At 36.8% G+C, this 23,922-nt stretch overlaps 2 protein-coding genes across 2 annotated transcripts in view; both read left to right on the top strand.

Annotated features, from left to right (window-relative positions):
- The window catches only part of LOC134822081 (1-phosphatidylinositol 4,5-bisphosphate phosphodiesterase beta-4-like), an 858,242-nt gene that overhangs the window by 362,846 nt on the left and 471,474 nt on the right, over positions 1–23,922 (top strand). The gene's annotated exons all lie outside the window — the stretch shown is intronic.
- LOC134821976 (uncharacterized) lies at positions 22,435–23,832 on the top strand. Its single transcript, XM_063832811.1, has 4 exons — positions 22,435–22,656; positions 22,790–22,876; positions 23,010–23,096; positions 23,238–23,832. Exons 1-4 carry the CDS (start codon positions 22,475–22,477, stop codon positions 23,590–23,592), a joined length of 711 nt encoding a protein of 236 aa, XP_063688881.1. The 5' UTR covers positions 22,435–22,474; the 3' UTR covers positions 23,593–23,832.

The raw sequence follows: 23,922 nt of genomic DNA, 5'->3' as shown, positions 1-23,922 counted from the left end.
AGTCCAGTAAAACTGGCGAGAAGGGAAATGTGGCGCCACCTCCGATCAAAAGGTACGACAATTTGGTTTTATGTCTTTCGACGGCCTTTAAACAGGGTTGGTCATTTGGTGGCCCAGTTGGCGATGGGATTTACCGTACATACGAACATGGAGGATACTATGTTGCTTGGTTTTTGTGTAGTCTCGTTTTGTATGAGTGGAGGTGTCGAGATTGCGATAAGGAAAACAGAATAAGAACAATTATGGGACAGTTTTTTCAGTTACACCTCAAGTCATTAATCGGGGAAAACTGAATGTCTTTTTCATAAAAGACCACAAAAAAAAAAAATAAAAAAAAAAACTTGACCAGTATTATACTCTAATGGATACCATACTTGTGGAGGAATGTGACAAAAACCTATACTTTGAGATGAGAGACAGGGACATTGATGCACTGTGTTTGAGCCATCACTCTCTCTCCGGCATGGTTGTGGACTTTTAGAGCTTGTGTGTGGGACCACGTGTCAAACCTCACGACCTGGTCATTTATCCTTGCCCATGAATCAGTGAATGGATCGTAAAGAGAAAACAATCTTACTATATAAAAAGCGAGACGTTATGTAATATATTATATTATTTATTTATCCGTGCCATGTTTACTGCCCCACGGCATAATATTAACGCGAATTTCTGCAAAAACCGTAAAAGATATTACAACTGAAACTTTTTTGTACTGGGTCAAATGCTTTAATGGCCTCCAAATCGCATGAAAAATTAAAATATTGGCAAGAAAATAGGTGTTTTAGAGCCCAATATTGGTACCCCCAAAGTTTACTAATAATTGTTTTGTCTCTTGAGTCTTGGACACCATTTTTAGGGTTAGACGGGTTCTGCTAGTCTAATTAAATAGAAGAAAACGAAAATTAATAATATATATATTTTATATATATTATAATAATAATATAACTGGTTTTTTTAAAATTAATCAAAATAAACAAACTAAATGATGTCAATCCTCTCGTCACTGAACAACTGTTGTATATGTACACAATTTAAACATGATTATTAGCGTTCTAGTTCATAAATCAGTGCAGGTATAAACAATTTTGCTTGTTAGCAGTTCATGTGATTTAATTTAAATTATAAAATCCCTGTAACATCCCTGGGTTCATACCCTTCCAGAAGTTCCTTGTACGGTCCTGTTCCGGAAAACTGATAAAACTCATCGCTTCTGTGTCTTAGATCGAAACTGGAGAGCGTGTAACAGTGGAGCGAGAGACATCAACTGAGTTGCAAAATTGATCTCTTCTCGTGTGCAGTGTGTAGACTAAAGAAAAGGAAGGGTTTTTTCCCGTTAAAGTAACTTGTGGCCGTATTCCCGCTAGAACGTGAGTAAACAGTGCCACTATTTATGGTCCCGGTGGATGATTACTGGAGCATTTGAGATGTAAAGCCAAGGACGTTCCCCAATACCAAGCGGTGGCAGGAAATCAAGTCGGCTCTGACCTTGAAAGCAGTAGCCCCACTGCGGTCAATAATGAAGTCTTGTTAAGACACTAAATACGACTTCGAATTTGAAGTCTCAAATTTTGACGTTCAGCAGCAGGGGGATATCAATAATTGATAATGGAGGGCATTAGCGGATAACGAGAATGAAGAATACGCTTTAATGATGATTTGACTTATATTGCTTCTTAGATTTTATTTTCTTTAAATATAACGTGTCTTGTTTTTCTATTTCTGAGTAATATCAATAACTGTAAATGAAATAAACTTCTTTAACAAGTAACAAAAAAAAAAACAAAATTTCGGTTGAAAATTTGTTGACCTCTGAAAAAAATCCTTGAAAGGTCGGCCACCGGTATATTCATGAACCGGGATAAATTTGGCGGGTTTTGGGAATGTCCGCCATATTTTTCCCGCGTCAATTAATTTTCACAGTCATTAAATTAACCCGCTATAATATCCAAGTAAGGTAGTTAAAATACTAGTTCCCGTGAATGAGTAGGTTGGGGTTGGCATGGTACAAAGTCACTTCAGACTCTGTTTACTCTTCATTGTTTAGACAACAACCAGAACCACCCTGTTACCACCTTTACCGCCCCCCCCCCCCCCCCTGGACACCGCACCCTTCCGGGCTCTCATATCACAAGGCATTAAATATTATTACAACGGCCATTTCTTACCTTTTTACTTTGGTTGTCCTTTAGCCATTACGATCGCCACGTGAAAAATTAATATTACTGGATTTTCATAGATGTCAAAGGAAACTTTTCCAGTTCAAAACTATTACATTTCAAAGACACTTCAGATGTTTCCATTGACTTGAAGGTGCCGATGATTGAAGATATTGGCTAAACCCTAAGCCACTTACTTTACATAACTGTTCAGTTCACTGTCAAAACCCAGGCACTATTCCTGGCACCTGCCGTAGAATGTAAAAAACTAATTAAGTTTCAGTCTGACCACAGCGACCTCTATCTCGTGGCAAATCACACATAGATTCTAAGAATCTACCTAATCTATCTACAAATGATAGATCCAGTTTCCTTTCAGTCAGCTTTTCATCTCACATTGCTGGGCCCATGAAGGTTTAAATTTCATTAATCGTATATAATATATATATCCTTGTCGCTAAGTTAATTAATAAACAAGTAAGTAAAAATGAACTGCAATCTTATTGTTTACGATTTTGAGGACGTCTCGATTTTATTTGCTTCGAAATGACGTGTGAGGAACACTAAGGAATGATATGTATCTTATCACATTGTAGAATGTTTTTTTGCCTCTATGTTTATATAATTAAATATCTGCAATTACTTCCTAAGCACTATTTTGCCAGTTGTAGCTGTTGTTTCGGTATTCATTTTTACGTGATAAATTTTACTTTGCTTGATTAAGAATGGAAGGGGGCAGGGTTGCCATCTACATAAAAAGTGCACAGAATCTTAAACATTTCTCCCATTTTTTTCTCCTCATTTAGTTCTTGTTGCTACAAACATTTTAATCATAATCTTTCTTTGTCGATTTCTATACGAGAAATAACTTTGGGTTCAAGCAGGAATACGGAATTATGTTCTCATAAACTGGGTCTGATGGTACTGCTGGCAGTGTACCTCATGCCTCTTGGCTATATCAGGCAGTTCGGTTAATACGCATCCTTCTACGTCAAGTATTTATCGAAGAGGTATGTGTTTAAATGGTAAGAAGACTAGATACAACTTAATTTTCCTTTCCTTTTTTTGGGATAAAACGTCAATTTTGTCATTTTCTGAGGTGCGTCGCTTGAACTCAAACTGACGAATAATAACCATTAGATTAACCATATAAGGAGTTAACATCTTCTAACATCACAGTATAAGCAGCTGTCTGGTGGGCCTGTTTGGGAATGATGCCAGGAGTTGGCTTTCTTTTCAACTGCTGTTTGACGTGCAACACTTATCTCATCCATGAGAGAAACTGTCACCCCTGTGGAAATACCAGGTCACTTTTGTGGGGCAGCTAACGTGGTACAGATGATGGGTAATTGTTACTATTAGCAGAGTATTTGCCAAGATAAAAAGATCGTTATAAGGTGCATTTTATCTTATGAACACGTATCAAAAGACATGGTTAAATATCAATCCATTTAAAAATTTCAATCTAAAAATCACCACATCATGATTCATTATGGTATTTATATTTCCTTCCTGCGGGACAGGACTGGTGGGCTGATACCAGAGCCAGGTACAACTCATTAACAATCACCCTCCTACTAATCCTACGAGTGTACAAGGTTACGTGGGTTCCTGGCGCTGTAAAGGTGTGGTGGGAGGGCTGCAGAGTTGGTTCTGGACCTGTTAAACTTACTATAGGGCTCACAACAGTGGTTATCATTCTGGGGGCTCCACTGCTATTTCTTATTGGGGAGTTGTATGATCACTTTGGATTTACCTCTACTCTGTCATTGCTGGGGTATCTGTCTTGTCTGTTTTTCGTACAAGCTTGTGGTTCTGCCAAAGAATCTCTGCAGTTATGTTAACACTAAAAAATAAATCTTCTGATGAAACGGTAGAGACTAGTTATGGGAGAGACTGGAAAATGAGATGACTGGGGATCAAGTTGGTAGTGAGGATGTTGTTATAACCAACACAAATGTGGCAGTTCACCTAATTTTGAGGCATACAGAGGAAGCTGATATCACAACAGCCAGAAACACCAACGAGGAGGACCGAGCCTACGGCCAAGGTGCTTTCACATTATCGTTTATTCCCATTATTTCCTCGCATTCTGAGGCACTTGTTGGATTTACCTCAGCAATAACCACTCCATACCTTTTCGACACGTTTGAAGAGAGTATTTTCAGGGTGGGACATATCTTTTGATCCTTTACGATGGCAAGGTTTGGCAGGATCGATCGTTCCGGTTACATCATCCAGAAAACGGCTGGGCAACACCATTTAAGATCATGGCATTTTCAGCATTCCTCTCAGCAATCGGAGTTTTCATCCTCTTCCCAACCAAAGTTACGTTTCTGTATGATAACGTGGTTATCTTCGCTTATATTTTCCCACTGCTTCAGGCCTTTCAATCAAATGTGAACAATTGGGCTGCCCTATTTGCCTTTGAGGAAGGTCCAAGTAAAACTTGCGAGAAGAGAAATGAGCGCTTCCTCCAAATCAAAAGGGACGACAATTTGTTATGTCTTTGGACGGCCTTTAACAGGGTTGGTCATTGGTTGCCCTGTTGGCGATGGAGTACCTTTACATACGAACAGGGTGGATACATGATGCTTGGTTTTTTGTGTAGTTTCGTTTTGATACGAGTGCAGGCGTCGAGATTGCGATAAGGAAAACTGAATAGAACAATTAAAGGACAGTTTCAGTACACCTCTAAGTTCATTATCGGGAAAACTGAATGTCTTCATAAAGTTGGACCAGTATTATACACATAATGGATACCATATTGTGGAGGAATGTGACAAAACCTGTACTTTGAGATGAGAGGAGGACATTGATGCCACTGTGTTTGAGAATCACTCTCTCTTCCGGCACTGGTTGGTGGAACTTTTAGTGTGTGTGGGGACTCCACGTGTCAAACTCGTCGACCTGGTAATTTATAGGGTTATTTAATGATTGATTGATTATTGATTAATTGATTGATTGATTAATTGATTAATTGATGAATTGTTAATTGATTTATTGATTAATGATTAATTGATTAATTGATTAATTGATTAATTGATTACATATAACTATTGTTCGATTTAATCAAACTCTTTATTTTTTCCAGCTACTAACTACACTTAACTTGCTTTAAAAAAGATTCAAAAAACATATAAATAACCCACGTGAACATGAAGTGTAAAGATAACCCACGTGTAACATGAAGGTGTAATGATAGTTCCGACAGTGCTAAGGAGCAAACAGATAACACATCCTCCCCCACCACCAGCTGACCCTACTCACTGTGCCCTCCGGTACTTATACCTCTTTAGATGGAATAAGTCGCAGATACCTTCACCAGCGTTACTTGTGGAGTATGATAATTGACATGGTGTTATTCACGTTTATATGCAGTAAGTTAGATAAGAAAATAGTTGATTATTTAGGCAATTCGGTATGTTTTAAGGTTGTAATTCGTGCAGAGTCAGCACAAAATAAATTTTAAAAAATCTGCATTTCTATAGCCATTACATTCAATGTGAAGTAGAGAGGAAGTAGATCTCCTGATCAGGTGTAGTAGGTGATGAAAATGTACTGAAACTTCTTCTTGTTACCCCCCTCTAGCACCCACCTCATCTTCCACTTTCCTCGCCAAGACCCGAGCAGGTGTCAGATAGTGGTCTTGTAGCAGCTCCTCATTGGGGCACAAAAACTCGAAACACACGCGGACATTTCATACCCTTTAATTTAGTCTGTTACTTTGGATTATTTTATCTACAGGGTGTTTCAAGTCTCGTGTCAATTAGAAAGTTTATGCGCTCAAAATTCAAAAATGCGGCTAAACTGTTTAAATCTTTTTATAACTTGTAGCTTATGTATTACCTGGGAGATAAAAAATACAATTTTACATACATATTTTGTAATGTACTATGTATGCTTACAGTTTACATGACAATTCTACCTCATAAATAGCATTCCAGAACACCAGGTGTTATTATTAATAGTGGTATGAGAATACCCTGGCCCAACTCTTGGATCTACTAGCAAAGGGCTATTGTATTACAATTTGTAGCAATATCTGGAGCTTTTTTTTATAGTATATTATTAGTAAATTAGGTGCCCAAACTTCTAGTCTTTTCTTAACCTTTGGCAAGTCAATGATCATCTGCTTTTCTCAGCTATCAAGCTACTAAAAAGCTACATTTTGATTTATTGTGCATTTGACGTTGGAGCAAATTTGGCTTCCTGGGAATGATATATGAAAAAACATTTATACAGTTGTAGTTGTAACTTTATTATGTTACTTTTTGTTACGTAAAAAAAAACTTTTGTTATACTTTTTGTTATCAGCCGTTTGAAAACGTCCATAATAATCATGGTTTAAAAACTTCAAGATTTGATGATTTCAGCTTACCGTGGTGCTTTCAACAGGACGAGGAGACTAATAAAAGGCCGGATAAGACGAGGAGACTAATAAAAAGCCGGGGAGAGCGCCCATCCGCAGAGCCCCGTATTTATGGGGACCTACATTATCCCCCCTGAAAAGTATCTTCGCGGGAGATCGTTTCTGGAACACTAACGATCAGATGTAAACTATAATCAAGATTATACGTTCTGGTTACAAAACTCACATATTGATCCTGTGAGACTGAACAACCCTCTTTGACCCCAGGGCAGTAGTATGAGTCAGTTAAACTGACCTGAACAGGAAAACGACCGCAAGCTGAATCATTAGTCATGATAATTGGGGTGGAATCCCGGTTAATTGTAAAGGCATGTCTCCTTTTGAGGGCTCATTTGATCCAGCCGGAGCACAGTTCCATTCAGCTCGTGACAATCAACAGGACAGTGTTTATCCATTGAATAAAATACGAGGAAGACAAGGCCACCCATCCATTACCATTTAGACAAAGCTCACAGCAAATATCTTGAAGATTAAATGATGACCAGACAAACAGTTTCATTCCGGAAGGAAAGTTAATATTACCAGAAGTAGTGTTCAGCTAAGAAAGCAATGGTGCCCCTACCAGAAAACAAACAGATATAAACCAGAAATAAGCTCAGGAGCTGGACATCTCTAAGCAGAGAAAGGATCTTTTATGAGTAAAGAAAAGGGTACCCCCTCGACATCATCGGTTGTATCTGGCAGATTTCGTCAACTGAGGAAAACTTCAAACAAGAACAAGAATGTCCATACTCCTCTGACTACTATGAATTGACGATAGACTTCAATGGACAGAAAATTCGGCCACAACTGAGAGGACAATTCAGAGTTAGAATTTCAGTATTCTTATGATGATCCAGCGGGACGTCAGATCAACTCCAGGTGGAAACGTACGCTATACGGTCTGATTACGTTGATAACCTCAGAATAAACTACCAACATGCTCAGGTATTTAAATTGAAGAGTTTTCCTACTCACTACTTCAGTTTGAGCTACAAATTCAGATTTAGTTGGACAAATCATTCGTTGCTATAATCGGGAGTATAACTTTCAGCTGTTATCTTGTAAATCATTCAACATTAATGTACTTATAACCTTTCAGGAAAATCAAGCCCCAAATTCGTGAGTCCAATCCACTTAATACGAAGATCTGCGATACCATTTGAAATGCAATAATGAAATACGGCAAGAAATACGAATAAAAATTTAAACAATTGAATTGAATAGTACATTATTATTATATATAAAACTATTACAATAACTTGTCTTTCGAATTTCGTGATCTCAAAACTAGGGTGCCATTACGGTACAACATTTTTTTATCGCGATTAATCGATAATTTTTTCAAAATCTATCGCGGAATTTTATCGGTTTTCGGCGATTAATTTGTCACGTAATATTGGTATACACTCTGCATATTTGAATTATGCTTCCTATGCTAAGAGTAAGATTACTTGCAACCTTTTTGTACCTTAATTTTTGCTAATATTTATGATCTGTTGTTTTAATTGTATAAAATTGCCCACGGAGAACGCACTTAAAAGCACGAAAAAAAAATGAACTCATTCACGCACTTTTCCGAAAAAATAGACGCAACGAACCAACTATGGTCTTGAACGGTGCGAGAGTCTTGGTAATCTCTTTGCTAACTCAGTTGTCTCCTGCATCCAGCCGAGCTCCAAGTCATCTAAAATTTCCGTGTGCACTGCATTCCGTGATCCGATTATATCTTTCCAACATACTGCACACCGAGCTCCAACGGGGTTTTGTAGTCTCGTTGCAGTCTGAGTTCATTTCCGTGCTTCAATAAACAACAATAAATACGTCTCTGACACATACAACCTCCAAGTTACGTACTAGATGCGATACCGCAAAAATTTCAATCTTCACTGCCACAAATTCATACGCCACACTACCTCAACTGCCAAATTATGCTCGCAGTAGCACTGGGGTTTTAACTTTACAGACAGAGAAAAGATCAAAAAATTGTTAAATTTTGGCCATTTTACCATAATAAAAATTGGTGATTATCGCGGTAATTCTCGAAAATGTCGTGATAATCTATTAAAGATTTTTGGGAAATTTCCTCGATAATATCGGTTAGTATTTAGTAACCTAATCTTGATAGCTTTAGCAACTTAAGTTCGTGGACTTTCAAGTTGTCAACAATACAATTACTATAATTACTACACTGGTGAATTTTGTAAATTCATTAAGTAAACCTACAGTGAGGATATGACAATAGGCGTTTAAGTTTGACCCAATTTCCGTGCTACCAGGTTTCTACATGTACTGTGCCAGGAGCGTTGGGACGCTTAAGTAAATATTTCACCCGGGTTGACAGGTGACATTTAGATCCACTGCTTCTAGTATCGGTTGTTATCTATCATTACGTTCAATAATCACTGTTCTAACAGTGACCTGTTACTTGGTCCGGCACTCTGCGCCATCTGCATGAGATCAATGGAACACGTTCAAAAAAAGGTGGCACTAGAGATTGATTTTTTTAAAGCGTTTTTAAAAATAGTCATTGTTCTTTGTTGGTTGTTATATCAATCTTTACTTTAGCAAATTCATTTAAATTTCATGATCCGAAATCACGGAGTCTCTAGTGCTTATATTACAGGAAGTTATCGTTATTTGTGTAGCCTAATGATTCAAATATCACACAATTAGACATGCAAGATGAAATCAACACTAGTATAATCTGAAAAGTACTATTCACAAAGACGCCAAAATTGATATGGTGATTATTAATGAATGTAAGGAATGGAATGTCTATCTCGAAATTGTTATTAGGTGCCAAAATGGATTCAAAAATCACAACTTAAAAACGTTGGAAATGAGGCCTATTTTGAGCAGTGATTATTGAATTCATCTTACGTGTTTATTGGCTTTCTATCATTTTTTTTTAGGGTAAAAATAGTATTAAATAGTATTAAACCAGTTAATATGAGTTCAAAATCACATATTTCGTTAAAGGTTTCGCTATTAAGTCACACTATAGTAAGCCTTAAAATTAAGTGCAGATTATGACAATTTATATCATTCTATGATTCGTATTATGTGATTTTTGAAATCCATGTCTAAGCTTATCCTATATTGAAGGCCTTTGAGCATAATTTTTGATCTTGGTGCTTTAATGATTCTAAAATCACACAAATCTGGCTACCAAATATGTAATTTCCTTTAAGTGTGATAATTGAATCATACGTAATGATCAAGTTGAAAAGACATTTTGAAAGTAAAGGTAATGAATCAATAATCAACATTTCAAAAATCGATTAAGTATTATATGTTTACTGTTATATGATTCATTTTGTCACTTTATGGCGGACAAAATTATCATGGCTTGGCTGTAAAAGTATTGCAAAATTTTTCCGAAAATTGATTATATAATATTTGACCAAAACCCATAATCATGGGTAGAGTGAACCGCTGCCAGTGTCTCTCTTTTCCAAACAAAAGAAAATGATATTAATTTGAGGAACCGTCCGCAAATGCAAATTGATACCGAGAATGAAATCGGTCGCTCGCTTTTCCCATTCAATAAGCTTTATTACAATACGTAAGCCGTGAATGAATGGGAAAAGCGAGCGACCGATTTCATTCTCGGTATCAATTTGCATTTGCGGACGGTTCCTCAAATTAATATCATTTTCTTTTGTTTGGAAAAGAGAGACACTGGCAGCGGTTCACTCTACCCATGATTATGGGTTTTGGTCAAATATCATCTCTTTTTGATTATAATGTCAGGATAATTTACACAGTCGAAACTTAATAAGGAGGTAATTTCAACGATTTCGAAATTTTACCTTTGAAAACGTTTCCTTGTGTTTAGGTAGGCATATCTGTCAATAACAGACTGAATATAGCACTTTTTACTCATTCAAGTTGGCATTAAATTCATATATAATGCCATTTTAATATCGTGGGAAAGCAGAATATATTCGAAATCACGAATGAGCAAAATTCTCACCTTTCGCACGTGCAAACTTTGAGCGGACGTTGCGTGCGCATAAAATATTGAATCACCATAAATTTTTGCATAGTGTTATTTAATATATAGTTTGATAAGCATGAAAAGTTTCAGAAGATTTCAAAAAGAACTTGGATCACAACGGGACTCCAAAGTTGGTAAAAATCGTGAAAATAACAATTTTTAGTGATTTTAGCTATTTTAAATCAATTTGGGCGTGTCCCCACGTGTGCAACTTTTCGATTTTCAACTTTAAAACTAGCCTATAACACAATTTAGACCTTTAGGAAGCAAAATTGAGCTCCACAACCCAAGGGATGGCCCAACACCAGAGAATACTAATTCACAACTTTTGTGTTTTTATAAAATTATTCTTCAAAAAAGCACAAACTTCAATAGCGAATATCTTTATGAAGGAGCAAGGTAGGAAAACTTTCCGGTAGATTTTCAGAATGCTTGAACAATTATCTAAGATGAAAATGTCCTCAGATTTTGAATAAAATTACTCCTTAATGCTTTAAAATCGATTTGAAAAGTTGTTATTTTGTCAAAAATCAAGTTTTAAAAACACTTAAATTGATGACGTCATCAAGTGATGATGATGACGATAAATTATTTTTCGATATAATGTAAACTAAAGTATAAACAATTATCTTTAAAACCTGTGGTTCGAAATGACTGTATCTTTTATACTTTTGAATCTACGGACACTTAAATGTAGGCTACAATTTACTGCAAAAGCGTCTATACTATATATATATATATAGCTTCACGACAATCTGTTGTAAAACAGGGGTTCCAGAAAACCCACTTCCCGATACTCCTGCAACATGAAATTTTTTTTACAGTCGATTTGGACAAGGTCTAGACGCTCTGCAAAGTTTCAGATCTCTAACTCGATTTTAACATGGTTTTTAAGGCACCTGAATATGGCGATTTTGGGTTTTTTACCTAATTTCGTATAACATGCTGGCGCGTATTTTGCGCAAATTTCTTAAAAACCTCCACATAACTATTTCTTATTCCTGTCATCTTTAACATTGAATTAGAATGTTTTGAACTTAAATATACCTGCTGAACTACTTTCGATGAGTCTTAATGCCTGGAAAACAATAAAGGGGATATAATAGTATAGGGGGTACATAGTGTTGTGAATATAAGGGCAACGGTTATGCTTGCCAGCATTGTGATCTGGTTACTACATCAAAAGTCAAAACCCCAATTTACCATGGAATTTGGACGTGTCGCAGTTCAAATTTGAGTGAGCCACCCTGTCAGGCTGTCAATAGGTGTCTAGGAGCTAGTCGGCTCGTAAATGTAAAACCACCGGATATGATCGGTGCCAGGGTTTCTAATAACAAATAATGATCATAGTTCCATACCTCAGCTCTGGTAGCTATTCCCACGATAGAAATCCTATCTTGATTCAAGTCCGTGATGAATGGATTTCCAGTAGATTTCATCCGAAGTCGAATCATTTCGAGCTTATCTTGATAGCTTTGAACTATTGTAAACCAAATTGCTTCTCTTCTTACTAAATATCGGACGATTTACGTACTAAAGTTCGTGGTTTTCGAGTGTCACTATACTATTATACTAATGAACGTTATAAATTCGAGATCCTGGTGGAACCTACAGGTGGACATGACAAGGATTAAGTTTGACCCATTTTCCCGAGCTTAATTACTGTCAATAAACTAAATAATCACTACTGCTTGAGCGAGCATGCTTTCTCTTTTACACAAAAACTCAGTTACATTCTTGAACGGTGCGAGAGTCTTGGTTATGTCTATAGCTAACTCAGTCTCTGATCTCCTGCATCCAGCTTTAGATTGCCTAGCTCCAAGTCATCTAAAATTCCGTGCACTGCATCAGTTATCCGGTCATATCTCTCCAAAATACTACACACTGAGCTCCAACAGGTTTTGTAGTCTCGTTGCAGTCTGAGTTCCCTTCCGTGCTAATTTAACAAACCATAATATGTTTGTTGTTTGTTTGTTTGTTTATAGAACCCGTCCCCAATCTCGTATCGGAAAATGACTAAACTCAGGTCGGAGTGTGAATACGGGCGGACCATATAATAGCTACCAAGTTACTTATTAGATGCGATAACGCAACATTTCAATTTTCACTGCCACAAATTCATACACATTACATACTACACAGCACGTCAGCATACCATCAGTATCACACTGCAAATTATGCTAGCACTGGGTTTCAACTTTAGTTAATACAAACAGAGAAATAGATTTGAAAATTATGCTAAATGTGGCCATTTTACCATAATAAAAATTGGTTGATTATCGCGATAATTATCGAAAATTATCGCGATAATCGAGAACGGTTTTTGGGAAATTATCGCCGATAATTATCGGCCGGTAATATCGGTTGGCAACCCTATATAAAACGAACTCGCATATATCATGTCATGTTCTATTTGCTATTGTAACACAGCTCTCCGGCTCCCCATCGCCTACTCAGTTAATTGTTGATAATATGATTCATTAACTTAACGGTATGGAGGTTAGGAAAACAATAAATTATACAAGTTTAACTTTGATGAGTTTCAACTGTTGGGTTATTAATAAGTTGATAAGTTAAACATCGAGTCTAACGCTGCAACTTGCATCTCGTCCAACGTTTGAGCCTTGGCGACTACCAAGTATATTACATTGTTAATATTAATAATAGTCTAATTCTATCGTCTATCGCACATGGTCCTTACTCCTTAGTCGCATTAGCCACGGTTAGAAATTATACATTATACATGCTGCCTTAAAAATAATAAGGTGACACGATTGTAATCTGTGGGGGGATTGCGCCCAATTGGACCAGTTAATCATTATCACATTTTACCCTTTCTCGTTCTGAATCAAGTTTGCCTCTGATCAATTATTATTATTATTAAATCTAAAATAGCTAATAATTTAATAAATTATTAACAGGCCCCTTAACGTGGGCAATAATATACGCTTTATATCTGATCAATGAGCCAGCGTAATCGGACTTTATTTGGCCGACATCAATTGAACCCTACAGAACATAGGCAATAGGCATGACACAAAGAAGATCAATGCTCGGTAGGGATTGGGACCCACTTAAATCACCTTAACACAGTGCCCCTCAGTAATCCATCCTGTCCCTCAAATTATTTGTTATATAGTAGTATTAAAAGTATTAAAACGTAAAACGTGAAAGTATTAAGTTTTGCGAGCGTGCTAAATTACTTTGCAATCGATCTTCGAGATTGTTCTAAAAAGCTTTTGTTAAGGATTATTGGGTTACAATGATAAAATGTATAATACTGAGTACTCTATAATAATATTAATAAACTGTCTCCTGCCGAAGTGACCTGGACAACTGTTGGGGGAGTTTTTAGGTTCATATTCTGTTCCGTCTTGCTCTCTTCTATGTTGTTAGAGGGTGTCATATCTAGCGTAGGTTTCTTCGTGTCTTCATTCAAGGAATCTTGTTTGCTAGTTGTTGGTGAGATCGCGATATTCTGGAGCTCCTTAAGGGGGCATACACCAAAACAGTGGTTTGTAGCGCGATGCACTACTGGGTCGCGCCGCGCATCAAATATATCTTCTCGCAACCAATTCGGTAGATCGGCGAGATGCACCACTGTGCCTCACCGAGCTGCGAAGGATTGACATCGTGAATCAAAACAGTGGTTTGTGCCGTCCAGACCAAATGACCTCATAGGCAGTTCAGTGACCTTCTAGCGCACCGTTTCCACACCAAAAAAGAATATTTTGAGAATACCTATTTTTGTAATCGAGCGTTTCCTGGTTAAGAGTGCAATTTTCGGAAAAAATTATTTTGTGTTTGAGACGCTATAAGTTAATCATTTCTTGCGGTATCAGATTGAAATTTTGCTCGCCGTTTATTCACATCTATGTCAAGGTGTGTGTAAAATCTTGATATCGTATCTATAAAGGCTGGTGTGTTATGAATTTTTAAAGTCAAAAAGCTAAAATTGTCCTTTTCAGGCTTATTTTAACAAAAAGTCAGTCAGGGAAGATCGGATTATTTGATGCTTGACATCAAATTGTTCTCTGAATTCTGGCGCAGTTTTTGATGCCCTCAAAAATGTTTTTACTCATTCACCTTCTGATCTATTGGACCTCAAAGCCAAACAACAAATTTAGGCAAATTTTTCGTTTTTAATATTTACAGATTTTTCTTAAATTTTGATAGGAATGTGCTAGTGACGTTTTGAAGGGTGCAAAACAACCGCAACTAGCACATTTATATATAAGTTATGAACAACAAAACACCCTAAAATGCTTCCCTTTGAAGTTATGGGAGAAAATGTGATTTTTTATCTGCAAAGCCAAAAAATCACATCTTCTCCCATAATGGAGAGATTAAAAAACCGCGCGATCGTTATTTGTGATTGATTGCGTGCGTGAGCCTCTGTGAACATTATATTCACCGCTCAAGCATGAATAAAACTAAAAGTACTAAGCAGTACGCAGTTCTGCGTGAAAATTTGTAGCACAAGTTTCATTCAACTTGACTACTCAATTATGTGACATGTTATTGTATTATATTTTATATATTGAGAAGGCCGGGGGCCGGGCCGGGGAGGGTCTTTATCAAAATTCTCTCGAAATCGACTTTATAATTATAAACGTTTCTAATAGAGGGGACCGACCGTTCACATATAGTAGAGGCTCTTACGGGCATTGTCTGTTCGATACGCTAGGGACCCCAGATACACCTTACTAGACGTATTTTTTCCATCGCCTTAAAAAGGCAATAGATGGTTAGAAGTGGTAGGAATTGAGGACGGGTATAGTGGGTAGGTATGTTTTTCGTGTCACGTGAGTCATGAATTGTGTCACAAAGGAAAACATGCATTACCCTCCGCATAACCATTTAAATGCATCTTCTCTGCGCGCGGAGCAGTAATGGTGTCATCTCCACGGTTACCCTCCGCACACGTTTGCACGATTTGACGATTGTAATATTGTATTACACTTTCAAATGCGCGGCGCCAAGCTGACTGAAGTTTTCATAACATTTACGGTCATGGGTCAGCGTACGTATGTAATTACAATAATTTATTCTGTTGTTTTAAATGGATTTTAATATAAATAATGTTGATCATTGATGCGCTACAAGTACAACTACAAGTTGAAGTATAACATACTAATTTCACGTTTTGTTGTGAGTTATTGGTGCAACAACCGACTTGGCTCCCGATAATGCTATTAGAAATTAGAAATTAGAAAGATCATTGCAAAATTACATGTGTCAGAACTCAGATCCCAATCAGTTAAATGAAGATTATTAATAATCCGTTATATTGTTGAACGAGCGTGCTTAATCACTTTACAGTCGATCTTCGAGATTGTTCTAAAATTGGAATCACAATGCTGGCAAGCATTACCGTCGCCCTTATATTCACAACACTATTTACCCCCTATACGATTATATCCCCTTTATTGTTTTCCAGGCATTAAGACTCATCGAAAGTAGTTCAGCAGGTACATTTAAGTTCAAAACATTTTAATTCAATGTTGAAGATGACAGGAATAAGAAATAGTTGTATGGAGGTTTTTAAGAAATTTGCGCAAAATACGCGCCAGCATGTTATACGAAATTAGGTAAAAAACCCAAAATCGCCATATTCAGGTGCCTTAAAAACCATGTTAAAATTGAGTTAGAGATCTGAAACTTTGCAGGGCGTCTAGACCTTGTCCAAATCGACTGTAAAAAAAATTTCATGTTTCAGGAGTATCGGGAAGTGGGTTTTCTGGAACCCCTGTTTTACAACAGATTGTCGTGAAGATATATATATATGTATAGACGCTTTTTGCAGTCAATTGTAGCCTACATTTAAGTGTCCGTAGATTCAAAAGTATAAACGATACAGTCATCTCGAACCACAGGTTTTAAAGATAATTGTTTAAGCTTTAGTTTACATTGTATTGAAAAATAATTTAACGTCATCATCATCACTTGATGACGTCATCAAGTTAAGTGTTTTTAAAACTTGACTTTTGACAAAGTAACAACTTTTTAAATCGATTTTACACTATTAAGGAGTAATTTTATTCAAAATCTGAGGACATTTTCATCTTAGATAATTGTTCAAGCATTCCGAAAATCTACCGGAAAAGTTTCCTACCTTGCTCCTTCATAAAGATATTTGCTATTGAAGTTAGTGCTTTTTTGAAGAATAATTTTATAAAAACACAAAAGTTGTGAATTAGTATTCTCTGGTGTTGGGCCATCCCTTGGGTTGTGGAGCTCAATTTTGCTTCTTAAAGGTGTAAATTGTGTTATAGGCTAGTTTTAAAGTTAAAAATCGAAAAGTTGCACACGTGGGGACACGCCCAAATTCATTTAAAATAGCTAAAATCGCTAAAAATTTTGATTTTCACGATTTTTATCAACTTTGGAGTCCCGTTGTGATCCAAGCTCTTTTTGAAATCTTCTGAAACTTTGCATGCTTATCAAACTATATATTAAATACCACTATGCAAAAATTTACGGTGATTCAATATTGTATGCGCACGCGACGTCCGCTCAAAGTTTGCACGTGCGAAAGGTGAGAAATTTGCTCATTCGTGATTTCGAATATATTCTGCTTTCCACGATATTTAAATGGCATTATATATGAATTTAATGCCAACTTGAATGAGTAAAAAGTGCCATATTCAGTCGGTTATCGACAGAAATACCTAACTAAACACAAGGAAACGTTTTCAAAGGCAGAATTTCGAAATCGTCGAAATTACCTCCTTGTTAATAAAGTTTCGACTAGCTGTGTAAATTATCCTGACATTATAATCAAAAAGAGATGATATTTGACCAAAACCCATAATCATGGGTAGAGTGTACCGCTGCCAGTGTCTCTCTTTTCCAAACAAAAGGAAATGATATTAATTTGAGGAACAGTCCGCTAATGCAAATTGATACCGAGAATGAAATCGGTCGCTCGCTTTTTCCATTCGATCACGGCTTACGAATTGTAATAAAGCTTATTGATTTGAAAAAGCGAGCGACCGATTTCATTCTCGGTATCAATTTGCATTAGCGGACTGTTCCTCAAATTAATATCATTTCCTTTTGTTTGGAAAAGAGAGACACTGGCAGCGGTACACTCTACCCATGATTATGGGTTTTGGTCAAATTAATATATCAAATAATAGGTTAGGGTTTCGAATAGTCGTTCAGGGCCAGCTAGAGAACGAGTTGAAAAAGTTACGTGACAGTCGAGTGCAGAGTAATTAATTATCATGATCATTCATCATCCTTTGTTGAACAAATTATGATGCTGATATCATGTCGAACATTATTGTCGAGCGATTAATTTGTTATACTTATACGAAATGGACCGTAAATATTATTATGAGTTACATTATGATTACCTAATACGGATTTCAACCATTCCTTCACATGGCTTTTGTAAATTGTAATTTTAAATTTTAAAAGGTAATGCCTACGAGTACGGTCGATGGAAATCTAGCGTCCGCTAACCGGCGCAATTCTTGTTGACCGTAGAATCGATTAAAAGTGCAGTTTCAAAATGATTGGACTGAGTTAGCGCGGTTAAAATCGCAAAAAACCGATTTTGGGGCCAAAAATAGGCCAAAAAACCATGTTTTTTGATAATTTGGGCAAGTTAATTTTGTTGGCATGTCGACAAAAATTGCACGAATTAAGATAGCTTAAAGACAGCCGCACAAGATGGTAAAAAATAAAACAAATCCCTCTATTTTAGCGCAGGTAAAAATCCAAAAAGTAAAAATTTTGACTTTTTGCTTGAAGTTTGAATAAGTTTTTGCAGTTGTATTAAATCAACTCAAAAATAGTCACATCGTGTTTGTCTAAATTTTTCCTTTCCGAGAAGTACCCACTTCATATAATTTATCGAAGTTTGAATATTGTCACTCTGCAAGCGTTTTTGCCAAATTTTCGACGCGCACTACGCGCAAAAGCATTTAGTTGTTATCAATTGGCACCCGCGCGTTCATCATAAATTTCAAACAGCTATAACTCAGCGAAATTATGTCCGTTCTAGCTCATATTTTCACACCAAATAGAAAATAATGTGATCTTATTGCTGACAAAATATGAATATAATTACTTTATTTGCCTTAGAGTAATAGACCGTCAAAGTTTAAAACGTGCATTGGTATAGCACGTGACTAATAAGGCCAAATTTATACTTCTTAACATATTATCGATCCTTAGACATCATACTATTATGTTTAATTAGCGGTTAGGTCTCTAAACTCGTAGCAGAAAACACGTCTTTTTGCCCGTAAGAGCTTCTACTAATAAGCTCTGTTACAAAGGCTCATGCACGCAATCAATCACAAATAACGAGCGCGCGGTTTTTTAAAAAAATCTCTCCGTTATTTAATCGGATCGCAGTGTTCACGGCCTGTACTGCGCCAAAGACAGAAATAACCTTTAAATTATCTAAATTTAGGCTCTAGTAATTAAGAAATGTGACATGTAATTGTAAGATAACAATTATAGTAATACGCAATGCAAATAATTCCACCCTGCTGCGCTGCAGCAGGGCCATCAAGTGAAATGACCACCCTTACGACTTACTTTGGACAACTATGGCTATATACTATATTATATTTGACCAAAACCCATAATCATGGGTAGAGTGGACCGCTGCCAGTATCTCTCTTTCCCAAACAAAAGGAAATGATATTAATTTGATTGACCGTTTTCAAATGCAAAATGATACCGAGAATGAAATCGGTCGCTCGCTTTTCTCATTCATTCACGGCTTATAGTTATACGAATTGTAATAGGTTTCGATAAATTACATCGATCACTGTATGCTGTAATAATTTATTTGGGTTGCGTTCGGGTCGTTACCTAGTATTTCGGGATAAGGGTGGTAGTTAGTGAATTAGCTGAAGTTAATTGAATCTTTATTGCCGAGTACAACTATCTTCGGGTATGGTAGTTCTTCTTAATTTATTACATTTGTAATTGTAAATGAATGGGAAAAGCGAGCGACCGATTTCATTCTCGGTATCATTTTGCATTTGAAAACGGTCAATCAAATTAATATCATTTCCTTTTGTTTGGGAAAGAGAGATACTGGCAGCGGTCCACTCTACCCATGATTATGGGTTTTGGTCAAATATCATCTCTTTTTGATTAATGTCAGGGTACTTTATAAAGTCGAAATATAAGGTATAAACTGATATCTTCATTAATAAGGAGGAAGTTTCAACGATTTCGAAATTTTTCCTTTGAAAACATTTCCTTGTGTTTGGGTAAGCATATCGGTCGATCACTGACTGAATTTGCCACTTTATACTCATTCAAGTTGGCATTAAATTTATATATAATGACATTGAACTGTCGTGGTAAAGCAGAATTTGTTCGAAATCACGAATGAGCAAAATTATCACCTTTCGCACGTGCAAACTATGAGCGGACGTTGCGTGCGCATCCAATATTGAATCGCCGTTAATTTTTGCGTGTTGGTGTTTTATATATAGTTTGATAAGCATGCAAAGTTTCAAAGTATTTCAAGTAGAACTGTAATCACAACGGCACTCTAAAGTTGACAGAAAATGACGAAAACAGCAATTTTCAGTGATTTTAGCGATTTTCTATCAATTTGGGCGTGTCCCCACGTGTGCATCTTTTCGATTTTTAACTTTAAAACTAGCCTAATGCACAATTTATACCTATAAGAAGCAGAACTGAGCTCCACAACCCAAAGGATAGCCCAACACCAGAGAATACTAAATCGCAAAATTGAAGTTTTTATAAAATAATTCTTCAAAAAAGCACTAACTTCAATGGCAAATATCTTTATGAAGGAGCAAGGTAGGGAAACTTTCCGGTAGATTTTCAGAATGCTTAAACAATTATCTAACTTCAATATGCCCTCAAATTTTGAATAAAATTACTCTTTAATGGCGTAAAATCGATTTTAAAAGTGATTACTTTGTAAAAAAAACAGGTTTTTTAAATGGTTAACTTGATGACGTCATCAAGTGGTAATGATGACGTTAAATTACTTTTTAATATAATGTAAACTAAAGTCTAAACAATTATCTTCAAGACCTGTGGTCCGAGATGGCTGTATCTTTAAAGCTTCTGAATATACGGACACCTGAATATAGCCTATAATTGACTGGCAAAGCGTCTATCCCTGAATATATATGTATATCTGTATGTATATATCTGTATATGTCCCGACAATCTGTCGTAAAACAGGGGTTCTAGAAAACACATTTCCCGATGCTCCTGAAACTTGAAACTTTTTTTGCAGTCGATTTGGTCAACGTCTAGACGCCCTGCAAATTTTCAGATCTTTAACACAATTTTAACATGGTTTTTAAGGCACCTGAATATGGCGATTTTGGGTTTTTTACCGAATTTCGTATAACAGTGCTGGCGAGTATTTTATGCAAATTTCTTAAAAATCTCAACATAACTATTTTTTATTCCTGTCATCTTTGACATCAAATTAGAATGTTTTGAACTAAAAATAAATCTGCTGAACGACTTCCGATGAGTCTATTAATGCCTGAAAAACTCCTGCCGGAGGCGGCAGCCTTCGGCCGCCGCCTACGGCCGGAGTGCACGCTTCGCGTGCACGAAAGAGGCTTGTAACGTGTACCAAAGGGGGTATAATAGTAAAGGGGGTATAATAGTAAAGGGGGTACATAGTATACCCACAATAAATGCACCGGTCGTGCTTGCCAGCACTGTGATAGTTACGGCATGTAACCAGCACTTACAGGAAACCAAATGATCAAATCTAACGCCGGCGACGGTTGAGGTGTTATACCACATTTTCTTCGTCCGAAGCTTTGCTGTATTGATCATGTACAGCTCCTCATTTAACCTTCACACACGATTTCTCGAGTATTCGGCTGAGGAGACCGTGGGCTGCATAGTGCATAGGTCCAACGGAATCCTTAGCAGAGCGTAAACTCGAACGACGCGTCGACGCGACGCTCACCCCATGGCTAGCGACACAGACGGCCATTTCTGTCATATTGTTTTGGCCCTGCTCGGCCATGGCCGAGGAGGGCTATTTTTGCGTCATATTGTTTGGCCCTGCTCGGCCATGGCCGAGGAGGGCCATTTCTGTCATATTGTTTTTTATTATCTAAAAATGGCCCTCCTCGGCCATCATACACAAACAACCAGACTTGAAAGCTACTTGCCTACTTTGTGAGTGACTTGACTGCCAGCTATTGTTCTTAAGAACATAGGACGAGTTACCGGCAGGCCTAACGTCAAGATAGCAACAACTGGGGAGAAATTGCGATTTTCACATGTGAACGCTCCCTTACCACTTACAGCTACGCTACGTGTTATCATGACGCAATTCAAACGATAAAAGTTATGGAATGTAATAAGATAAGTTCGATCTTGATTCACGATGTCAATCCTTCACATCTCGCCGATCTGCATACGTGTAGTTGCGAGAAGAATTATTTGATGCGCGGCGCGACCCAGTAGTGCATCGCGCTACAAGTTCGATCCAGTTGGCCACTATTTCTTTTGCTGCCTCATCAAATATTCCTCCAAAATCTAAATTTCAAAGTGAACATGGTCATGGCTTTTATGGTTCTAATTTCCCAAAGGCCTTTTCCGACAGTTTTGAATTCGTATAATTCTTGATCATAGACAATAGAAATGTTAGTAATGCTTATGAGTTTCGATCGATGGTTGACAATGTGGTTAGAAATTGAATCTATTTGGTTTCAATTCTCTATCTCATCGGCCGCAGTTTCTCCTCATTATAAATAAAAATAATAGTCCATATCTTTCATCTTGTGAGTTGGGGACTGAGATAACATAAATAGAATATGCGTTTATCGTAGTGAAATCATGCCGTGACTATTAGTATTAATTCCGTTTTGAATCTAACAAAAATTAACCACAACTTTCTGATGCTTCAGCAGAACTATGGCCTTCCTGAAATTGATGGTGTTCTCTGCAGTAGCGATCATTCTCGCTTCAAGCAAGAAGGGTGGTAAGAAGGGGGGGGGGTTACGCAGTTTAACAGCTCTAGTCGAACAGCAGACAAAGAAGATCAGTGAAATCACAAGCTTGGTGGACGAAGCAAAAAAAGAGATCAACGAATTGAAGTAAGTAAACAGTTTATAGCAGTAGTTATATTAATATATGATTCCTTGAATTCGCGAGGAAAATTCTCCGAGAGTTTAACTATTGCAATGATTAATGAAGTTGATTTGTAAATTTAAACCTTCCTCGTCGCAGAGCCAGTGTGGAAGAAGGAAAAGAAGAGATCAACGACTTGAAAAGTAAAATCGAAAGTCTGAAAGAAACATGTGCCGAGGAATTAAAGTAAGTAAACAGTTTATAGCAGTAGCTATATTAATATATGATTCCTTGAATTCGCGAGGAAAATTCTCCGAGAGTTTAACTATTGCAATAATTAATGAAGTTGATTTGTAAATTTAAACCTTCCTCGTCGCAGAGCCAGTGTGGACGAAGGAAAAGAAGAGATCAACGACTTGAAAAGTAAAATCGAAAGTCTGAAAGAAACATGTGCCGAGGAATTGAAGTAAGTAAACAGTTTATAGCAGTAGTTATATTAATATATTGAATTCACGAGGAAAATTCTCTGAGAGTTTAACTAATGTAATAATTAATAAAGTTGATCTATAAGTAAATAAATTGTAAATTTAAACCTTCCTCGTCGCAGAGCCAGAAAGAATGACGTGATGGTGGTAAGCGGAGAGGAGGATCTGAGGGAGGAGCGCTGTGCGAAAGTGTGTGCTGGAAGCTCAGTCAGTAAAGCAACCAACTGGGAGGATTTCAGCTATACCAAAATCTACACACGCGTTGACATCAGCAAGTGTGGGTTCGTGACAATTCCAACTGTGACTTCCTCTCTTGAGGGCAGCATGTCTTTTACAACAAGGACAGGGAGCTCGTACATTTACAGGGTGACTTCCAGCTATTTTAGGATCTACCTGGTGTCTCCATATGGCAGAGGCGGTGTTGCGAATAAAATGGGTTGGAATGTGGAGTGGATCGCGGTGGGTTATACCTGCTGAAGTTTCTACTGGATCCAAATGCATGAGACTTTATTAGATTGTTAAACTTAAAGTTATTACATCAAAGAAAAAAAAATGATAAATTTAAAGATAAAAACTTTTAATCGGCTGATAAATATTAAACCAAGAAAAAAATTAATTTTTTAATAAGATGAGTATCTATATTATTGATTTTAATGCCTATGTTAAATATTAATATTTAATAAAGGATGTTCATAGTTTTTAATTTTATTGCACGAACAGTAGTTTTATTGAAAAATACCATCACCGACAAAAATTGAAATAAAAGTGAAATTACTAATTAGAGGTCACATTAACATTGAAAATGAC

Source organism: Bolinopsis microptera, chromosome 10, assembly GCF_026151205.1.
Source record: "Bolinopsis microptera isolate Bmic1 chromosome 10, MBARI_Bmic_1.0, whole genome shotgun sequence".
In the NCBI taxonomy this organism is placed as follows: domain Eukaryota; kingdom Metazoa; phylum Ctenophora; class Tentaculata; order Lobata; family Bolinopsidae; genus Bolinopsis; species Bolinopsis microptera.
This window is presented reverse-complemented; position numbering and strand designations above follow the sequence as displayed.